Source organism: Oncorhynchus kisutch, unplaced genomic scaffold, assembly GCF_002021735.2.
Source record: "Oncorhynchus kisutch isolate 150728-3 unplaced genomic scaffold, Okis_V2 scaffold508, whole genome shotgun sequence".
NCBI lineage: Eukaryota > Metazoa > Chordata > Actinopteri > Salmoniformes > Salmonidae > Oncorhynchus > Oncorhynchus kisutch.
Window position 1 is genome coordinate 65,945 of NW_022262453.1, and position 19,797 is coordinate 85,741.

General features: G+C 44.6%; 1 protein-coding gene across 1 annotated transcript in view; it reads right to left on the reverse strand.

Annotated features, from left to right (window-relative positions):
- Positions 1 to 6,948: 6,948 nt before the first annotated feature.
- The window catches only part of LOC116360830 (transcription factor 4-like), a gene marked incomplete at its 5' end in the record, with an annotated part of 20,906 nt that continues 8,057 nt past the window's right edge, over positions 6,949 to 19,797 (reverse strand). Inside the window, 2 exons of the mRNA XM_031815722.1 lie at positions 6,949 to 7,598; positions 11,342 to 11,465. Coding sequence (XP_031671582.1) covers positions 7,522 to 7,598; positions 11,342 to 11,465 — 201 coding nt within the window. The remainder of the gene's footprint in view (positions 7,599 to 11,341; positions 11,466 to 19,797) is intronic.

The window sequence follows — 19,797 nt, forward strand, 5'->3', positions numbered from 1 at the left end:
TCTCTCTCTCTCTCTCTCTCTCTCTCCCTCGCTCTCTTGTTCTCTCTCTCTCCCTCTCCCTCTCCCTCCCTCTCCCTTCTCCCTCTCTCTCTCTCTCTCTCTCTCTCTCTCGCTCGCTCTCTCTCTCTCCCTCTCTCGCTCTCTCTCTCTCCCTCGCTCTCTCGCTCTCTCTCTCTCCCTCTCGCTCGCTCTCTCTCTCTCTCTCTCTCGCTCTCTCTCTCTCCTACTCTCTCTCTCTCTCTCTCTCCCTCGCTCTCTCGCTCTCTCTCTCTCTCCCTCTCTCTCTCTCTCTCTCTCTCTCTCTCTCTCGCTCTACGTCTCTCTCTCTTTCATTCCAGCCTTTAGTCGAACTATGAGATTACCTCATGCTACATTTTCCTCTGATACACTTTATGGTTCCTCCATTTTCTCTCTTCCGTCTCTCAAATAAATAAGAGATCTGACTGGCTGACCGACCAATAAAATCACACACTGACCAAGGTTCCTGGAGAAAATACCATTTACACAGACACACACCTAACACAAAATACCACTAAAAATTATTTGTTAAAGAGACAATAAACAAGTCCATGCTGAATGAATGAATGAATTAATTAATGAATGAATATATCAACAGAAATGTGATTAGGAAGGATGTTCCTTATAATGGGCTTCTGAGTGGAGCAGTGGTCTAAGACACTTCATCTCAGTGCAAGTGGCATCACTGCAGTCCCTGGTTCGAATCCAGGCTGTATCACATTCGGCTTTTATTGGCTGTCCCATAAGAGTGGTGCATAATTGTCCCAGCGTCGGCCGGGATTGGCTGGTGTAGGGCCTCATTGTAAATAAGACTTAGTTATTAACTGACTTGCCTCGGTAAATATATATAGGTAGCAGCACTTCTAGGACCGTGACAAAAGCAGAGAGAGATAAAATGTTAAGGACACGTGGGTTCCTAAAATAATTTCTGTTTGGGATTTTGGGAAAAACTGTGGCTGTATAGGAGAGTGATTAGTGACGTGTCAACGTTTCCCTGGAAACACACACACAAAGACGCGCCTGAGAAGCAGCAGAAGGATAAATGATCGTGTTCCTAGTCTTCATCCCGGCCAGGGGCGTTGGACCCTCACAGCAGGGCCCATAAGATTTACACTACGGAACTTTCTATTGCTTCCAGCCTTTCTTTATGTGTGTGTGTGTGTGTGTGTGTGTGTGTGTGTGTGTGTGTGTGTCTGTGTGTGTGTGTGTGTGTGTGTGTGTCACTACGTTCCTCTCTGTGCAGCATCAAAGAGACAGCAGGCACCCGAGACATTCAATCATGTCCTCCTCCTCCTCTTCCTCTTCCTCACCTCTCCTCCCTCTTTCCCCTGGGTTGTGGCCAAGTATCGGCCTGCTCCCCCAATTCACCCTGAAAATACAACTGAACCATTCTTCTCTGTTCTCCTCCACTACTCTCCATACCTCCACTGACAGGCCCATTCTCCTCCACTACTCTCCATACCTCCACTGACAGGCCCATTCTCCTCCACTACTCTCTATACCTCCACTGACAGGCCCATTCTCCTCCACTACTCTCTATACCTCCACTGACAGGCCCATTCTCCTCCACTACTCTCCATACCTCCACTGACAGGCCCATTCTCCTCCACTACTCTCCATACCTCCACTGACAGGCCCATTCTCCTCCACTACTCTCTATACCTCCACTGACAGGCCCATTCTCCTCTGTTCTCCTCCACTGACAGGCCCATTCTCCTTTGTTCTCCTCCACTGACAGGCCCATTCTCCTCTGTTCTCCTCCACTGACAGGCCCATTCTCCTCTGTTCTCCTCCACTGACAGGCCCATTCTCCTCTGTTCTCCTCCACTGACAGGCCCATTCTCCTCTGTTCTCCTCCACTGACAGGCCCATTCTCCTCTGTTCTCCTCCACTACTCTCCATACCTCCACAGTCTTCGACTTGAAAAACAAACAATGTTCTTATTTGCCTTGTTGTTGTTGTTGTTGTCGCCCACCCGTCTGCATGTGTGTATTACATGGATGTTATGGTGAAGTCTAGGAGACCAGCTGGACTAGCAAAACCATTCAGTTTACTGCATGTCTGGGAAGCAGGGGAACAGGGTATGCACACACAGTGTCAGGCTCAGGGCTTCATTGTCTGGATAATGTCATATGCTAACAGCGTTAGTGAAACCACAAGAGCACAGTAAAAAAATAACGACAGCCAACTATCCCAGAGAACACATAAACCCGCAACGGACAGGGACTTTATCAACAAACACAAACTACCAATTTGTCTTCATAATTAAAGTTGAAAAAACATGGATATTGTATAAATGTATTACCTAAAAAATAAAAAATAATAAACACACTAAAGATATCGCTCAATGAATCCCATTGAGGGAAAGGATATTTGAGTATTTCCTGTGGTGAGGCCTTGAATAACATCTTAAACAGAATATTAATCATTCCTTGATCATTTTATTTAACTAGGCAAGACAGTTAAGTACAAATTGTTATTTTCTATGACAGCCTAGGAACAGTGGGTTAACTGCCTGGTCAGGGGCAGATTTGTACCTTGTCAGCTCGGGGATTTGAACTTGCAACCTTTCGGCTGCTAGTCCAATGCTCTAACCACTAGGCGAACCTGCCTAGTGTAGAGATGTAGTACCAACACAGGGCTGGAGGAGAGATGTAATACCAACACAGGGCTGGAGGAGAGATGTAGTGCCAACACAGGGCTGGAGGAGAGATGTAGTACCAACACAGGGCTGGAGGAGAGATGTAGTACCAACACAGGGCTGTATTAGAGATGTAGTACCAACACAGGGCTGGAGGAGAGATGTAGTACCAACACAGGGCTGGAGGAGAGATGTAGTACCAACACAGGGCTGGAGGAGAGATGTAGTACCAACACAGGGCTGTATTAGAGATGTAGTACCAACACAGGGCTGGAGAAGAGATGTAGTACCAACACAGGGCTGGAGGAGAGATGTAGTACCAACACAGGGCTGGAGGAGAGATGTAGTACCAACACAGGGCTGGAGGAGAGATGTAGTACCAACACAGGGCTGGAGGAGAGATGTAGTACCAACACAGGGCTGGAGGAGAGATGTAGTACCAACACAGGGCTGCAGGGGGCAGGAGAGCTAACAGAACACTACAGCTTTCCTGTTACCAAGATCCCTATTGTGCCTTCTGCTAGACCTGACTTCATTTAATTAACTCTCTCCACTTTTAAACAACATCAGATACAGGAACCGACGGGAATAAGGAATCAAAACAGCCCTGATGTGAAAGATTTAGACTGTTGGCTTAGACTGAGATGCCTCGACAGCTAGGTAAACCTATCTAACCATCTCAATCTAATGTATCTGTCTGTAGAGCCTCAATACAAAGACACTGTCTAACATGGAGTATTGATCAACGCTATTAATTTATCCATCAATTCATTTATAGATCAGTTGATTGCCACAAATGTTAGGAAAATGACCTGTATAATTCAAGAATGTCCTAGAATCACATGTGATGGTGAAAACATTTGTAGCCTTTTTCATTTTATCAAAGGTATATAAAAAAAAATCTAAATTATATATATTTTTAAATAATAAGAATAACATTTGTCAATTACTAATAAAATCCTATGAGTCACTTGGTATAATAGTCTATCGGGTCAACTGACAGATGTCCGAAATGACAAATGACACTTTCTCCATCTTGTGAAACAAAGAAAGAACGAAAGATCTCTAAAAACACCATGAAGCAAATGAAATAAAGGACAAACAACCAAGATCCTATTTAATTACCAGATATGCCACCATTCTATGGGGAGGCCAAACTGCACCTTGCTAATGTAAACTAGCAATCCATTGATATATTATCACACTATTCCAAGGTTTCTCTCTCGTGACAGAGAAATTGTTCTTTAAGTAAAATCAACTTCACTAAACAAACACATTTTGCCATATAAGAATAGAAAAAGAAAGATCCATTCAAGAGTGGATTTTTAAAAATTTATTTTCATGTGAAAATCATTGAGACATAAAATATTTATTTTTTTGCCACTGATGAAAAGGCTTAAGACATAGGTCATCACTCTTTATTCATTCTTGTAATGACGGACACTACAGAAAAGTTGGACAGACTCTTAAGAGAAAGCTGAGAAAGCTGACAAGGTAAAAAAATCTGTCGTTCTGCCCCCTGAACAAGGCAGTTAACCCACTGTACCCCTGAACAGGCAGTTAACCCACTGTTCCCAGGCCGTCATTGAAAATAAGAATTTGTTCTTAACTGACTTGCCTAGTAAAATAAAGGTTAAATTAAAAATAAATTAAAAAGTAAGAATATTAGCAGGTGCATCTGGCGTCAACACTACATCTACATTACCGCGCTAAAGAACAAAGACTCAACACTAACTACAAAACACACAAACGACATAGCCTATATATCGCTTTTCAGGCAGCTTTTATATAACAATAGACCTGAAAAAGGTCCTGACAGGAGAACAGTTCAATTCACGTCCGTCAGACATTGTGCAGTAAAAAACATGATATGTTTTGTTCATATGTCTTGAATAGAGAAATATCTGTCTATTTTAATTATTCAAATTTACCTATGTAAGAAATACATTTATTTCTAAAATAACCATTTTAAAAAATCTTTATATAAATTAGATATGATAGATATGATAAAAATCTAAATAAATGGTAATAAATTATACAATACTTTAGTAGATATGTAAAATCGAGATCCATTGATTGTCAATCAAAATATTTAAGATCATTTTAACACCAGGTATGTTACCAGTAGCTTTACGGGGAGAACAGTTGTTCTGGTTTCTTTTCACCTAAATATGTTTTAGAATTTGTAATGATTTCATATTTAATATGTAAGCTTACTAACACAGTAGTGCTATTATTGATCGAATACACTTCCCTGTTGAAAATAAATAGTATTTGATTGTAATATAATTTATCCACACCAGCAAATGCCGTATCTACAGCAAAGGTCTCGGGAATCTTTGTTGAACAAAAATGACATGCACCGAACCCCCCCCCATGTAGGTCCCAGTCATTTAACCCCCCCATGTAGCACCGAAACCCAGCTGTGCCCTTCAGGATAAGTCCAGTGGGGGAACGCGTTTGTCACCGAAACAAAAAAAAGCATTGCAGAAAATAGATACAGTGACATTTCAGGAGAAATTCAAAAAGTTCATGTCAGAAAGAAAGACACAAACTGAGTCGGAGCTGTATGATAACAGGCCTTGAAAATGCCGAATGCAGGAAAACGTCTTTCAGCGAGGCTGTCACGCTGGCCAAGTCAAGGCATTCTCAGGCCAAAACAACAACCACAACATTAAGCAACAAAAATATAAACCGTCAAATCTGGATTTCAGTTGGCAACGAGACAGAACCTGTCGTGACTACTCCAACCTGGTGGCAACAAAACAGGCTTCAGATCTCAATTACATTCAAACGACCCGAGATTTTGCTTTCTCTATTCTACTGTGAACCTGACGAAGAAATCAGTGACCTAATATGTTTATCTAGGTATCCCTTATAATAACATCACTTGAGGCATAACAAAAGATTAACAACATTGGCTTTCGCCAAATGCTTCTTTGGGAAGGATTTTTTTCCCTTGCTACTTTTCTCCCAGTGAGGGAAACCAAAGGACAATACAACCCAAACCTAGTGCTGTAGTCTCCCAGTGAGGGAAACCAAAGGACAATACAACCCAAACCTAGTGCTGTAGTCTCCCAGTGAGGGAAACCAAAGGACAATACAACCCAAACCTAGTGCTGTAGTCTCCCAGTGAGGGAAACCAAAGGACAATACAACCCAAACCTAGTGCTGTAGTCTCCCAGTGAGGGAAACCAAAGGACAATACAACCCAAACCTAGTGCTGTAGTCTCCCAGTGAGGGAAACCAAAGGACAATACAACCCAAACCTAGTGCTGTAGTCTCCTAGTCTCCCACAGAGCTTAGAGACTGTAGCAAAGGCCTTCTTATGACAAGCCATATATTTTAGCATCATTAACTTCTAATTAAGTGGGTATAAGACTTAAACAATGTCCATCTCAATGTCCTGGACCTCCGTAAATAATACCATTGCTGTTTCTACAAAGTCAAATGTTTTCTAAATGTCGTTGGGGTGTCCTTTCAGAGGAGTATTTTTTAATCAGCGCAAAGAAACCAATGCCCTTAGAATGTCTAATACAATTAATACAATTAATGTCTAATACAATACCTATAATTTAGCCCACCTATAATTTAGCCCAAACAACTACCTCTTTCCCAACTGTATTTAATTTTAATTTATTTATTTATTTTGCTCCTTTGCACCCCATTATTTTTTTCCATTGCAAAACTACCATTCCAGTATTTTACTTGCTATATTGTATTTACTTTGCCATCATGGCCTTTTTTGCCTTTACCTCCCTTCTCACCTCATTTGCTCACATTGTATATAGACTTGTTTATACTGCATTATTGACTGTATGTTTGTTTTACTCCATGTGTAACTCTGTGTCGTTTTATCTGTCGAACTGCTTTGCTTTATCTTGGCCAGGTCGCAATTGTAAATGAGAACTTGTTCTCAACTTGCCTACCTGGTTAAATAAAGGTAAAATAAATAAATAAATAAAATTGATTATATATTTAATGTATATTGCAAAATACAGTCTATGTAATATACAGCCTGGTCTGAAATTATTGACACCCTTGATAATGATGAGGAATAATGCTTGTATACAAATAAATAAAATACGCACACACACACACACACACACACACACACACACACACACACACACACACACACACACACACACACACACACACACACACACACACACACACACACACACACACACACACACACACAAAAAATAAATCATAATAATATTTTATATTTAAAAGAAAGGTAGGGGTCAAAATGATTCACTAAATACACATAATACAAGATTTGTATACATAAAATAAATCAAAGTAGTCAAAAGTTTAGTATTTCACCTCATATTCCAAGAAGGCAATGATTACATAGAGCTTGTGACTCTACAAACATGTTGGATGCATTTGTTGTTAGTTTTGTTTGTGTTTCAGATCATTTTGTGCCCAATAGAAATGAAGGGTAAATAATGTATTGTGTCATTTTGGAGTCACTTTTATTGTAAATGAGAATAGAACATGGTTCTAAACACTCCTACATTCATGTGGATGCTACCATGGTTACGGATCATCCTGAATTAATTCTGACCCTTAAATAAACTCTCTTTCTCTGAGCAATTAGTATTAGTATTAAAATACTATAATTTCCCTTTATTTATTTTTTTGAGCGTACAATATAGCTCAGTATTTGAATGATTTATTTTCTACAGTCATTATTGCTGCTCTTGATCAATGGTGTCAATCATTTCGGACGCCAGTGTATAGTAAACAATTCATGATCCTTGTTGATCAGAAAAATAGAGAATCTCATTGGGGTAAAACAAAACAAAAAAGTGTTTGTGTACAATTATTTCAAGCCACAGTTTAAAACAGCATTAAAATCCAAATAAAATTTGACTTACTGAGGAAGGCAAACCGGGGGGAACTTTCCGAACTTTCTTTGTCTGAACCTCTGAAATACACAAGAATTAAAAACAGTTCAGTGTCACATTTTTATTGATAATCTGTTTTTCTATTGGAAATATACATTCATTGATCAAGACTAAACAATCAATAACTTAACAAGCCACTTCACAAAATAATATAGCTTATTGGGCCTGGCTAAATAAAGAAGGAAGCCTTAGCATGACAACATACAATCAAGTAAACTACAAATATAGCTATCCACAACACAAAATAATTCCCTTCATATTGGGGGGGGGGGACATTTTGTCAGCTGGTGATTGTTAAGGAAATATCTGCCGTTAACTACGGTAATTAACATAAACACATTTAGCATCTCCTGGCTTCCCACTCGGCCTACAAGACACTGATGCAGACCTTAGGAACATCTGCATTTTCATTTAAAAAGTCTAATAAACCCATTTAATATAGACTAAACCATCACAATAAATCCATTGTTTATTTTAGACAGGTCTAAAGAAACATTATGATATGAAGAAAATGTATTTCAGAAGAACAGAATAGTCCTGCTGATCTGGCTAAGCCAAATGGCTGTGGGCTACACTAGTTCATTTAACAGACAAGATTATTATATTATAATTCCCATCATTTAATATGATTTTAATAGTTAGAAGAATACAATTGAACATTGCTGAATAAAATAGAAAGGATATTGTTTCCGAAACGATTTCCGAGGGAGTGTGCACGTGGCTATTCTTTGTTCAGCGTTTAGCATAGTGATAATTTGCTTAATTTAGAGTTATTTATGCAACTTTTAGTTATGATACAAACCTTAGGCTATTTGTTTTGATTTGTAATACATTCTAAGGCTCCATGATGCGACTTAATGATGATTTGAAAAAAGTCTAACGAGAGGCTTGCGCTGTGCTCTGTTTCTTACGCAGGCTGCACACACTTCATCAGTCTCTCATTCACATGTTGACAAGCACTAGACAATATTCTCACTCATTAAACTATTTTCAATTTAAACTGGTCTTTACATATAGCCTACATGTGTGGAAAAAAAACATGTAATCTGTAGCCTGCACTCGAATAGTGAATGCAGGAAGCGGTTGTGTTTTTAATATGCCAGGTAAACCACACCGGTTCTAAAGTAGATTAATGTGCTTAATTTTAAGAGTTGAGACATAGATATAGCATTACAAAAGAGCTGTGATCCTCTTTAAAATATGTAGGTCATGCTTAGAGATATTTGGCCACTTTAAAGCTCAGATCCAGTAGGATTGTCAAACGTTTGCCTGCCGACAGTACTTAGCACCTCTGAACAGAGTCAGTCAATCTCTTGTTTTTGTTCACACAGCAAAGACCTTGGAAGACGTCAGCCGTTCAGCCTTGTTAAAATACTCCAAACCAGAAGGTGGCAGTAGCATTGTTTGGCAATACCTATCTATGCATATTGCTCATGGTCTAGATTCCAAGCTATCTGTGCTAATGTTGATATTTTGTAGAATGCCCTTGTTGATACTAGCCAGATGGCCACAACTACCTAGCAAGATAATGAAGAAACTATTTAATTCCCTTTCCATAATCCCATACTGCCAATGCCAGCCCATTGCCAAATGTTTATCTAGCATATTCACTAGCTAGCACAAAATATATAGCTAGCTAGCTAAGGACACTGCACTAACATCGCCAGCTAACACAGGCAGCTGTTTAATGGAAACTAGCTAATCCATTGTGATGTCATTATAATGTCAACACTAGCTAATCCATTGTGATGCCATTATAATGTCAACACTAGCTAATCCATTGTGATGTCATTATAATGTCAACACTAGTTACAGTGGTTAGCTAACTTGGAGGAAGTATTTAGTGTTGTGTGCATGGCGTCGGTGCACTTAGCTAGCTACCATCCCATAGTTTACATTGCATATGAAGTGTGACTGGCTCATCCATATAAGCCTATGGGCTGATGCATGCATGCGACCCAGTAGACTATACTCAATTTAATCTTGTCTTTACATATACTAAATCATATTTGTGTGAAAGTTTTGATTTATAATGGGCCATTATCATGCACCTGTCGGCACAGGGGAAGGGGAAACAAGCACTTGAATAGTGAATGGAGGACGCTTTTCCCGCGGTTCATTTTCATGCCGCCCGGGTAGGCTACCCCAGTGGTAAAGCGAAGCAATGTGCTTAATATTAGGAAAGCTGAGAAATCAATTGAGATCCTCCTCTTTTTAATAGAGGCCATCACAACCCTGTTTTCTCACGCAATTGCATATTCTATAGAGATGTAGCGCAACATAGGCTAATTGGAACACTTATCTTCATTCCATGCATCAACCATCTATGAGGAGCTGGCTCTCGCTGCCCAACAGGTGATCCTATTCCAGTCAAACTCTGGATGCCAGGGCTCTCATTAACGGTGTGATTGGATTGTCCATTGCATTTGCATTGATGTCAGAGTGATTAGAGAGACAATAGAGTGCTGAGTACCAGGCCGTTAGCAAGTTCGGTAGACTACTAATAACCATCAGCAGCATCAGAGCAAAGTTTTGGAGAAGCCTAGTTACTGTGACTCAACGGTCACGTGGAATTTCACTGCTGTCATGACGCGTGACTGCCGGTGCGGTGGTAATACGGTCACCATAACAGTCCTAACTGGGGGCCGACACCTCTTAAAGCCTCCACTGCAAGGCATGATATTTATCGTCAATTTATTTACAGTTTCCTCTTTCAGGTCTTCCACCCAAACAATGTCACACGGAAGCTTTTGACTTTTCCAAGAAGTCTGACTGACTGTGCATACTTAGAATGGATGATATTAATTAAAAAAAGACATGTAAAATTGAACACACAACATGATCAATACATTTATTTATTTTGAAACAGCTTTGATATTAAAATAGACTCAGTTCTGATATTACATTTATTGTAAAGATATCTATACTTAAGTAAAGTCCCTTTTTGTGAAACTGAAACTGCGTAAAAAGTTGTTCTTGTTACACGGACATCACATCATGACCCAACACCGTTCTCCTGTGTAAAGACGGATGGTGACATGACATATACAGAAGCAAATGTCTCTTTAGGCCTGTTCAACGGCCCTCACGAACGCACGTCCAGCGAGACCACAGCGAGAGAGGTAGGAGGGATAGGGCAGTGGGAGGAAGAAGAGGAGGAAGAAGAAAGGGGAAGAGGAGGAGGTGGAATAGGCGGTGGAAGAGGAGGAGGAAGAAGAGGAGGAGGAGGAGGAGAACGAGGATGAGGAAGAAAAGAGCAGGAGCTGAGAGCCTGGTGGAGTGGTGTGATGATCGGGAGCTGAGAGCCTGGTGGAGTGGTGTGATGGTCGGGAGCTGAGAGCCTGGGGGAGTGGTGTGATGGTCGGGGTCTGAGAGCCTGGGGGAGTGGTGTGATGGTCGGGAGCTGAGAGCCTGGTGGAGTGGTGTGATGGTCGGGAGCTGAGAGCCTGGGGGAGTGGTGTGATGGTCGGGGTCTGAAAGCCTGACAGAGTGGTGTGAGGGTCGGGAATTGAGAGCCTGGTGGAGTGGAGTGAGGGTCGGGAACTGAGAACCTGGTGGAGTGGTGTGAGGGTCGGGAGCTGAGAGCCTGGTGGAGTGGTATGAGGGTCGGGAGCTGAGAACCTGGTGGAGTGGTGTGAGGGTCGGGGTCTGAGAGCCTGACGGGATGTTGTGAGGGTCGGAAGCTGAGAGCCTGGTGGAGTGGTGTGAGGGTCGGGAGCTGAGAGCCTGACGAAGTGATGTGAGGGTCGGGGTCTGAACTCACCCATGTTGTCGCTGTGCAGTGGTCTCCGGCGAGGGTTGTTGTTGTAGTGCTGGTAATACTGTGATCCAGGCTTGGTGGGCGACACCGCCCCAGGGCTGCCCATTTCTCCTCCCAGGAGGCTCGGCTGTAACACACAGGACAGAGAGACGTTAACGTACAGGAAACACAGGACAGAGACACGCAAGCCGCTAAGCGTAAAGTACCCCCCCGCGGTGAACTCCAGTGTGAAGTCAGGTTGAGGTGGATGAAGTGAGCGGCTCAGAAAACTACAATCTTCACACACAGTCGTCGACAACAAAATGTAGAGACATGAAGTTACATGTTGAACAAGTAGCGTCTTTGTTTAACACACTACACAGAAGGATTAACAATTCACAGTCAGAATGTTAAAAACATCAACAGACAGGCGTTAAAATAACAGGAGAAATAAAACATTATTGTTACACGACAAACTATCCGAAGATAATTCAAATATTCACAAGGTTGTATGGAATCAATAAAATTAAGTTTCAGCACATGCTGACCTAAACATTTGACTTCAAATCTTGAATCTCAACTCTAATAAACAAAATTAACCCCAAAAAAATTGTAAATAAAGTTTTCATTTCAATCTACTTATTTAATAACTAACTACAACATTTAAAAAATCAAAAATACCTTGATAACGGAAACAACAAGGTAGTGTCCATATCAGGACGTTATCCACCAGAAAGATCAGAATCTGGTACTGAAAAACTAGTGTCTGACCTCAACTCCCTGTGAATATAGTCCACTTATCCCAAGCAGCCATCATCCTGATTAAACTCTGCTCCACTAACATTGTTCTCCTAATCAAGTTCAATTATTCACCGACAATAAGTGCGTGTAGGTTCGTTAATTTTTACGAAAGAAAGAAACTAGCAGAAGATGGATTAGAATGTTCCTGCTGGGCGACGACGAGAGGAGAGCAGTGGACGAGAGATTGGTACGAGCACAAGAAAATATTTTTCCCCCCAAAATGGATATACGTGTTCAAACTTCCCAGCAACTGAACTAATTAGTGTAGTTGATCAAGTAGAGAAAGTGTTTGCCTTAATTTGAATTCCAGTCACTGGGGCTCTCACAACAGAGTTAGACATGCTTCACTAGGTCTCAATTCACATGCTAAACAGGCTAAATAGGCCAATTACAGGCCTGCTCCTGGGTCCCCCCCGTTAACTCTGTCTACCACCCAAATGGTGCCCTAATTCCCTATATAGTGCACCAGGACCCATAGGGTTCTGGTCAAAAGTAGTGCACTATATAGGGAATAGGGTGCCATAGGACTCTATACAAACTAGTGCACTATATAGGGAATAGGGTGCCATAGGGCTCTGGTCAAAAGTAGTGCACTACATAGGGAATAGGGTGCAATTTGGGAGATACCCTGGGAAAATAATACGGGGGCCTTCAGACTGCTAAAACAAAAGGACTCTTGTCTTACATAAAGTTAGTCAACCCCCCCCCCCCCCACCCGCATTCACTCCACACTCTCCCCCACCCCCCCACCCGCCATCACCCCACCCCACCCTCTCCCCACCCCCCCCCACCCAACCATCACCCCACCCACCCACCCAACCATCACCCCACCCTCTCCCTCACCCCCCCACCCGACATCACCCCACCCTCTCCCCCACCCCCCCACCCGCCATCACCCCCACCCTCTCCCCACCCAACCATCACCCCAACCCTCTCCATCACCATCTACCCCCCAACCATCACCTACCCCCAATCACTACCATCACCCCCTACCATTCCCCCACATCATCACCCCCCCACCCTCACACCACCATCACACCTTAATTAATCACCACCCAAAACCATCACTCTCCTGTCCTCCTCCTCTCCTCCTCCTCCACTGCTCCTCTCCTCCTCTCCTCCTCCTCCCCTCCTCCTCCCCTCCTCCTCTCCTCCTCCTCCTATCCTCCTCCTCCTCTCCTCCTCTCCTCCTCCTCATCCTCCTCTCCTCCTCCTCTCCTCCTCCTCCTCCTACTCTCCTCCTCCTCCTCCTCCTCCTCCTCCTCCTCTCCTCCTCCTCTCCTCCTCCTACTCCTACTCTCCTCCTCCTCCTCCTCCTCTCCTCCTCCTACTCCTCTCCTCCTCCTACTCTCCTCCTCCTCTCCTCCTCCTCTCCTCCTCCTACTACTACTCTCCTCCTCCTCTCCTCCTCTCCTCCTACTCTCCTCCTCCTCTCCTCCTCCTCCTCCCTCCTCCTCCTCCTCCTCCTCTCCTTCTCCTCTCCTCATCTTGCCTGATTTCAGAGATAACGATCTGTTGTACCCAGCTGCATCCAGCGCCTGATATTAACCAAGATAAATGACAAGCACCTGAACGGAGGAGAGAAGAGAGAGAGAGAAGAGAAGAGAGAGAAGAGAAGAGAGAGAAGAGAAGAGAGAGAAGAGAAGAGAAGAGAAGAGAAGAGAAGAGAAGAGAGAGAAGAGAGAGAAGAGAAGAGAAGAGAAGAGAAGAGAAGAGAAGAGAAGAGAAGAGAAGAGAAGAGAAGAGAAGAGAAGAGAAGAGAAGAGAAGAGAAGAGAGAGGAACTCTCCCTTGAAGGATTAAGGCTCCTTGCCTTGGCATTTATAACACAGGTGTAGACATTTATAACACAGGACTATGGATGCATCCCATTTGGCACCCTATCCCCTATGTAGTGCACTACTTTAGACCAGGGGGCCCTATACAGGGGATAGGGTGTCATTTGGGACTTGAACATGCCTGCTTGAGCACCAAATGACGAGTATCAAAAGGAGAGGAGGTCATTGAGAAATCCTTTGGGGGGGGGGGGAAATGGCACCACACAAAAGACAGGAAGAGGCGTAAAAATAAGTGAAGCACCCCCGAATAAATCATGTGGTAACTTCCAACTGAAGAGAATGATGCCAACAAACAGAAAAAGGGGGTAAATAGTTTGAAGTCAAACATAAAATAAACAAAGGTATTTTTTTTCTGATTTCAGTAATATAATCTGGATGGATAATACAACAGTATTTACAGGAGACACAGCAGAGCCATAGGGCTTTACAGGAGGAATTTGGGCTTTACAGGAGGAGGATAGGGCTTTACAGGATGAGGATTACCATAGGGCTTTACAGGATGAGGATTACCATAGGGCTTTACAGGAGGAGGATAGGGCTTTACAGGAGGAGATTAGGGCGTTACAGGAGGAGGGTAGGGCTTTACAGGAGGAGGATAGGGCTTTACAGGAGGAGGATAGGGCTTTACAGGGGGAGATTTACCATAGGGCTTTACAGGATGAGGATTACCATAGGGCTTTACAGGAGGAGGATAGGGCTTTACAGGAGGAGGGTAGGGCTTTACAGGAGGAGGATAGGGCTTTACAGGAGGAGGATAGGGCTTTACAGGAGGTGGATAGGGCTTTACAGGAGGAGCATAGGGCTTTACAGGAGGAGGATAGGGCTTTACAGGAGGAGCATAGGGCTTTACAGGAGGAGGATAGGGCTTTACAGGAGACACAGCGGAACCATAGGGCTTTTACAGGAGGAGGATAGGGCTTTACAGGAGGAGGATTACCATAGGGCTTTACAGGAGGAGCATTACCATATGGCTTTACAGGAGGAGGATAGGGCTTTACAGGAGGAGCATAGGGCTTTACAGGAGAGGATAGGGCTTTACATGAGGATGATTACCATAGGGCTTTACAGGAGGAGCATTACCATAGGGCTTTACAGGAGGAACATTACCATAGGGCTTTACAGGAGGAGATTTACCATAGGGCTTTACAGGAGGAGGATAGGGCTTTACAGGAGGAGGATAGGGCTTTACAGGAGGATCATAGGGCTTTACAGGAGCAGGATTGGGATTTACAGGAGGAGGATTACCATAGGGCTTTACAGGAGGAGAATTACCATAGGGCTTTACAGGAGGAGCATTACCATAGGGCTTTACAGGAGGAGGATAGGGCTTTACAGGAGGAGCATTACCATAGGGCTTTACAGGAGGAGGATTACCATAGGGCTTTACAGGAGGAGCATTGCCATAGGGCTTTACAGGAGGAGCATTACCATAGGGCTTTACAGGATGAGTATTACCATAGGGCTTTACAGGAGGATTATTACCATAGGGCTTTACAGGAGGAGCATTACAATAGGGATTTACAGGAGGAGCATTGCCATAGGGCTTTACAGGAGGAGCATTGCCACAGGGCTTTACAGGATGAGTATTGCCACAGGGCTTTACAGGAGCAGTATTACCATAGGGCTTTACAGGAGGAGCATTACCATAGGGCTTTACAGGAGGAGCATTACCATAGGGCTTTACAGGAGGAGGATAGGGCTTTACAGGAGGAGGATAGGGCTTTACAGGAGGATCATAGGGCTTTACAGGAGGAGGATAGGGCTTTACAGGAGGAGGATTGGGCTTTACAGGAGGAGGATTACCATAGGGCTTTACAGGAGGAGGATTGCCATAGGGCTTTACAGGAGGAGGATTGCCATAGGGCTTTACAGGATGAGTATTACCATAGGGCTTTACAGGAGGAGCATTACCATAGGGCTTTACAGGAGGATAATTACCATAGGGCTTTACAAGAGGAGGATAGGGCTTTACAGGAGGAGCATTACCATAGGGCTTTACAGGAGGAGGATAGGGCTTTACAGGAGGAGCATTACCATAGGGCTTTACAGGAGGAGGATAGGGCTTTACAGGAGGAGGATTATTACCATAGGGCTTTACAGGAGGAGGATTAACCATAGGGCTTTACAGGAGGAGCATTGCCATAGGGCTTTACAGGAGGAGCATTGCCATAGGGCTTTACAGGATGAGTATTACCATAGGGCTTTACAGGAGGAGGATTACCATAGGGCTTTACAGGAGGAGCATTACCATAGGGCTTTACAGGAGGAGAATTGCCACAGGGCTTTACAGGAGGAGAATTGCCACAGGGCTTTACAGGAGGAGGATTACCATAGGGCTTTACAGGAGGAGGATTACCATAGGGCTTTACAGGAGGAGCATTACCACAGGGCTTTACAGGAGGAGCATTACCATAGGGCTTTACAGGAGGAGCATTGCCACAGGGCTTTACAGGAGGAGTATTACCATAGGGCTTTACAGGAGGAGAATTACCATAGGGCTTTACAGGAGGAGCATTTCCACAGGGCTTAACAGGAGGAGTATTACCATAGGGCTTTACAGGAGGAGCATTACCATAGGGCTTTACAGGAGGAGCATTGCCACAGGGCTATACAGGAGGAGCATTGCCATAGGGCTTTAAAGGAGGTGTATTACCATAGGGCTTTACAGGAGACACAGCGGAGCCATAGGGCTTTACAGGAGGAGGATTGCCATAGGGCTATACAGGAGGAGCATTGCCATAGGGCTTTAAAGGAGGTGTATTACCATAGGGCTTTACAGGAGACACAGCGGAGCCATAGGGCTTTACAGGAGGAGGATTGCCATAGGGCTTTACAGGAGGAGCATTACCACAGGGCTATACAGGAGGAGCATTGCCATAGGGCTTTAAAGGAGGTGTATTACCATAGGGCTTTACAGGAGACACAGCGGAGCCATAGGGCTTTACAGGAGGAGCATTACCATAGGGCTTTACAGGAGGAGCATTGCCACAGGGCTTTACAGGAGGAGTATTACCATAGGGCTTTACAGGAGGAGCATTACCATAGGGCTTTACAGGAGGAGCATTGCCATAGGGCTTTACAGGAGGAGCATTGCCACAGGGCTTTACAGGAGGAGTATTACCATAGGGCTTTACAGGAGGAGCATTACCATAGGGCTTTACAGGAGGAGAATTTCCACAGGGCCTAACAGGAGGAGTATTACCATAGGGCTTTACAGGAGGAGCATTACCATAGGGCTTTACAGGAGGAGCATTGCCACAGGGCTATACAGGAGGAGCATTGCCATAGGGCTTTAAAGGAGGTGTATTACCATAGGGCTTTACAGGAGACACAGCGGAGCCATAGGGCTTTACAGGAGGAGCATTGCCATAGGGCTTTACAGGAGGAGCATTGCCATAGGGCTTTAAAGGAGGTGTATTACCATAGGGCTTTACAGGAGACACAGCGGAGCCATAGGGCTTTACAGGAGGAGCATTGCCATAGGGCTTTACAGGAGGAGCATTGCCATAGGGCTTTAAAGGAGGTGTATTACCATAGGGCTTTACAGGAGACACAGCGGAGCCATAGGGCTTTACAGGAGGAGCATTGCCATAGGGCTTTACAGGAGGAGCATTGCCACAGGGCTATACAGGAGGAGCATTGCCACAGGGCTATACAGGAGGAGCATTGCCATAGGGCTTTAAAGGAGGTGTATTACCATAGGGCTTTACAGGAGGAGCATTACCATAGGGCTTTACAGGAGGAGCATTACCATAGGGCTTTACAGGAGGAGTATTACCATAGGGCTTTACAGGAGTAGCATTACCATAGGGCTTTACAGGAGGAGCATTGCCATAGGGCTTTGCATGAGGAGGATAAGAGGTTGTAGTTGTAGTACAGTAGGTGTATCTAGCTGCGTTTTATTAGTTATCTTGGGGTTGTAGTACACAAGGTGGCCCAGAGGAAGAGGAACCCTGGAGATGGGACATGACGAGGTGGCCCAGAGGAAGAGGAACCCTGGAGATGGGACATGACAAGGTGGCCCTGAGGAAGAGGAACCCTGGAGATGGGACATGACAAGGTGGCCCTGAGGAACCCAGTTTTTCTCAACCCGTAAATTGCCCCATTCTTCAAGATCTCACTGAGTTTGAATGAAGACCTTGTACACACACACACACACCACACACACACACACACACACACACAACACACACACACACACACACACACACACACACACACACACACACACACACACACACACACACACACACACACACACACACACACACACACACACACACACAGCCCATGATTCCCCCCCCCCCCCCCCAGTCCCTAGCTTGGTTTACTAACACAATCCAACAGTCAGTTACACGACACATTGAGCTACTCAGAGCTGATTGATGCTGAAAGAGATCCTGGCCACATCACAGCCCAGCCTGGCCCCTAGACAGCTACTATATATAGTTACAGACACATCACAGCCCAGCCCAGCCTGGCCCCTAGACAGCTACTATATATAGTTACAGACACATCACAGCCCAGCCCAGCCTGGCCCCTAGACAGCTACTATATATAGTTACAGACACATCACAGCCCAGCCTGGCCCCTGGACAGGTACTATATATAGTTACAGACACATCACAGCCCAGCCTGGCCCCTAGACAGCTACTATATATAGTATCAGACACATCACAGCCCAGCCTGGCCCCTAGACACCTACTATATATAGTTACAGACACATCACATCACAGCCCAGCCTGGCCCCTAGACAGGTAATATATATAGTTACAGACACATCCCAGCCCAGCCCAGCCTGGCCCCTAGACAGCGACTATATATAGTTACAGACACATCACAGCCCAGCCCAGCCTGGCCCCTAGACAGCGACTATATATAGTTACAGACACATCCCAGCCCAGCCTGGCCCCTAGACAGCTACTATATATAGTTACAGACACATCCCAGCCCAGCCTGGCCCCTAGACAGGTACTATAGATAGTATCAGACACATCATAGTCCAGCCTGGCCCCTAGACAGGTACTATAGATAGTATCAGACACATTACATCCCAGCCTGGCCCCTGGGCAGGTACTATATATAGTTACAGACACATCACAGCCCAGCCTGGCCCCTAGACAGCTAATATATATAGTTACAGACACATCACAGCCCAGCCCAGCCTGGCCCCTAGACAGCGACTATATATAGTTACAGACACATCACAGCCCAGCCTGGCCCCTAGACATGGTATCTATATAGTTACAGACACATCCCAGCCCAGCCAGCCCGGCCCCTAGACCAGCGACATTATATAGTTACAGAACACATCACAAGCACCCAGCCTGGCCCCTAGACAGGTACTGATATATAAGTTACTGACACATCACAGGACAGCCCAGCCTGTGCCCCTAGACAGGTACTATATATAGTTACAGACACATCACAGCCCAGCCCAGCCTGGCCCCTAGACTGAGAGCAGCAGAGAGCAGCTGGTGTGGTATAGGAGCTGACGTCAAGATGGCCACAGCCCTCACAGACTATGTGACCCATCATATCTGTGGCAAGCAGAGGTTGGTGATGTGTTGGGGTCCCAGCCCCAGTTGATAACCCCAGTGACTGCTCTCTCGCGCTCTCCCTCTCTTTCTCTCTCTTTCTCTCCTCTCTTCATCTCTCTCTCTCTCTCTCTCTCTCTCTCTCTATCTCTCTCTCTCGCTTCTCTCTCTCTCACGGGTCTCTCCTCTCCTCTCCTCTCTCTCTCTCTCCTCTCTCTCTCCTCTCTCTCCTCCTCTCTCTCTCTCTCCTCTCTCTCTAGTTCGGTCCCTCTGTCTCTCTCTCTCTCTCTCTCTCTCTCTCTCTC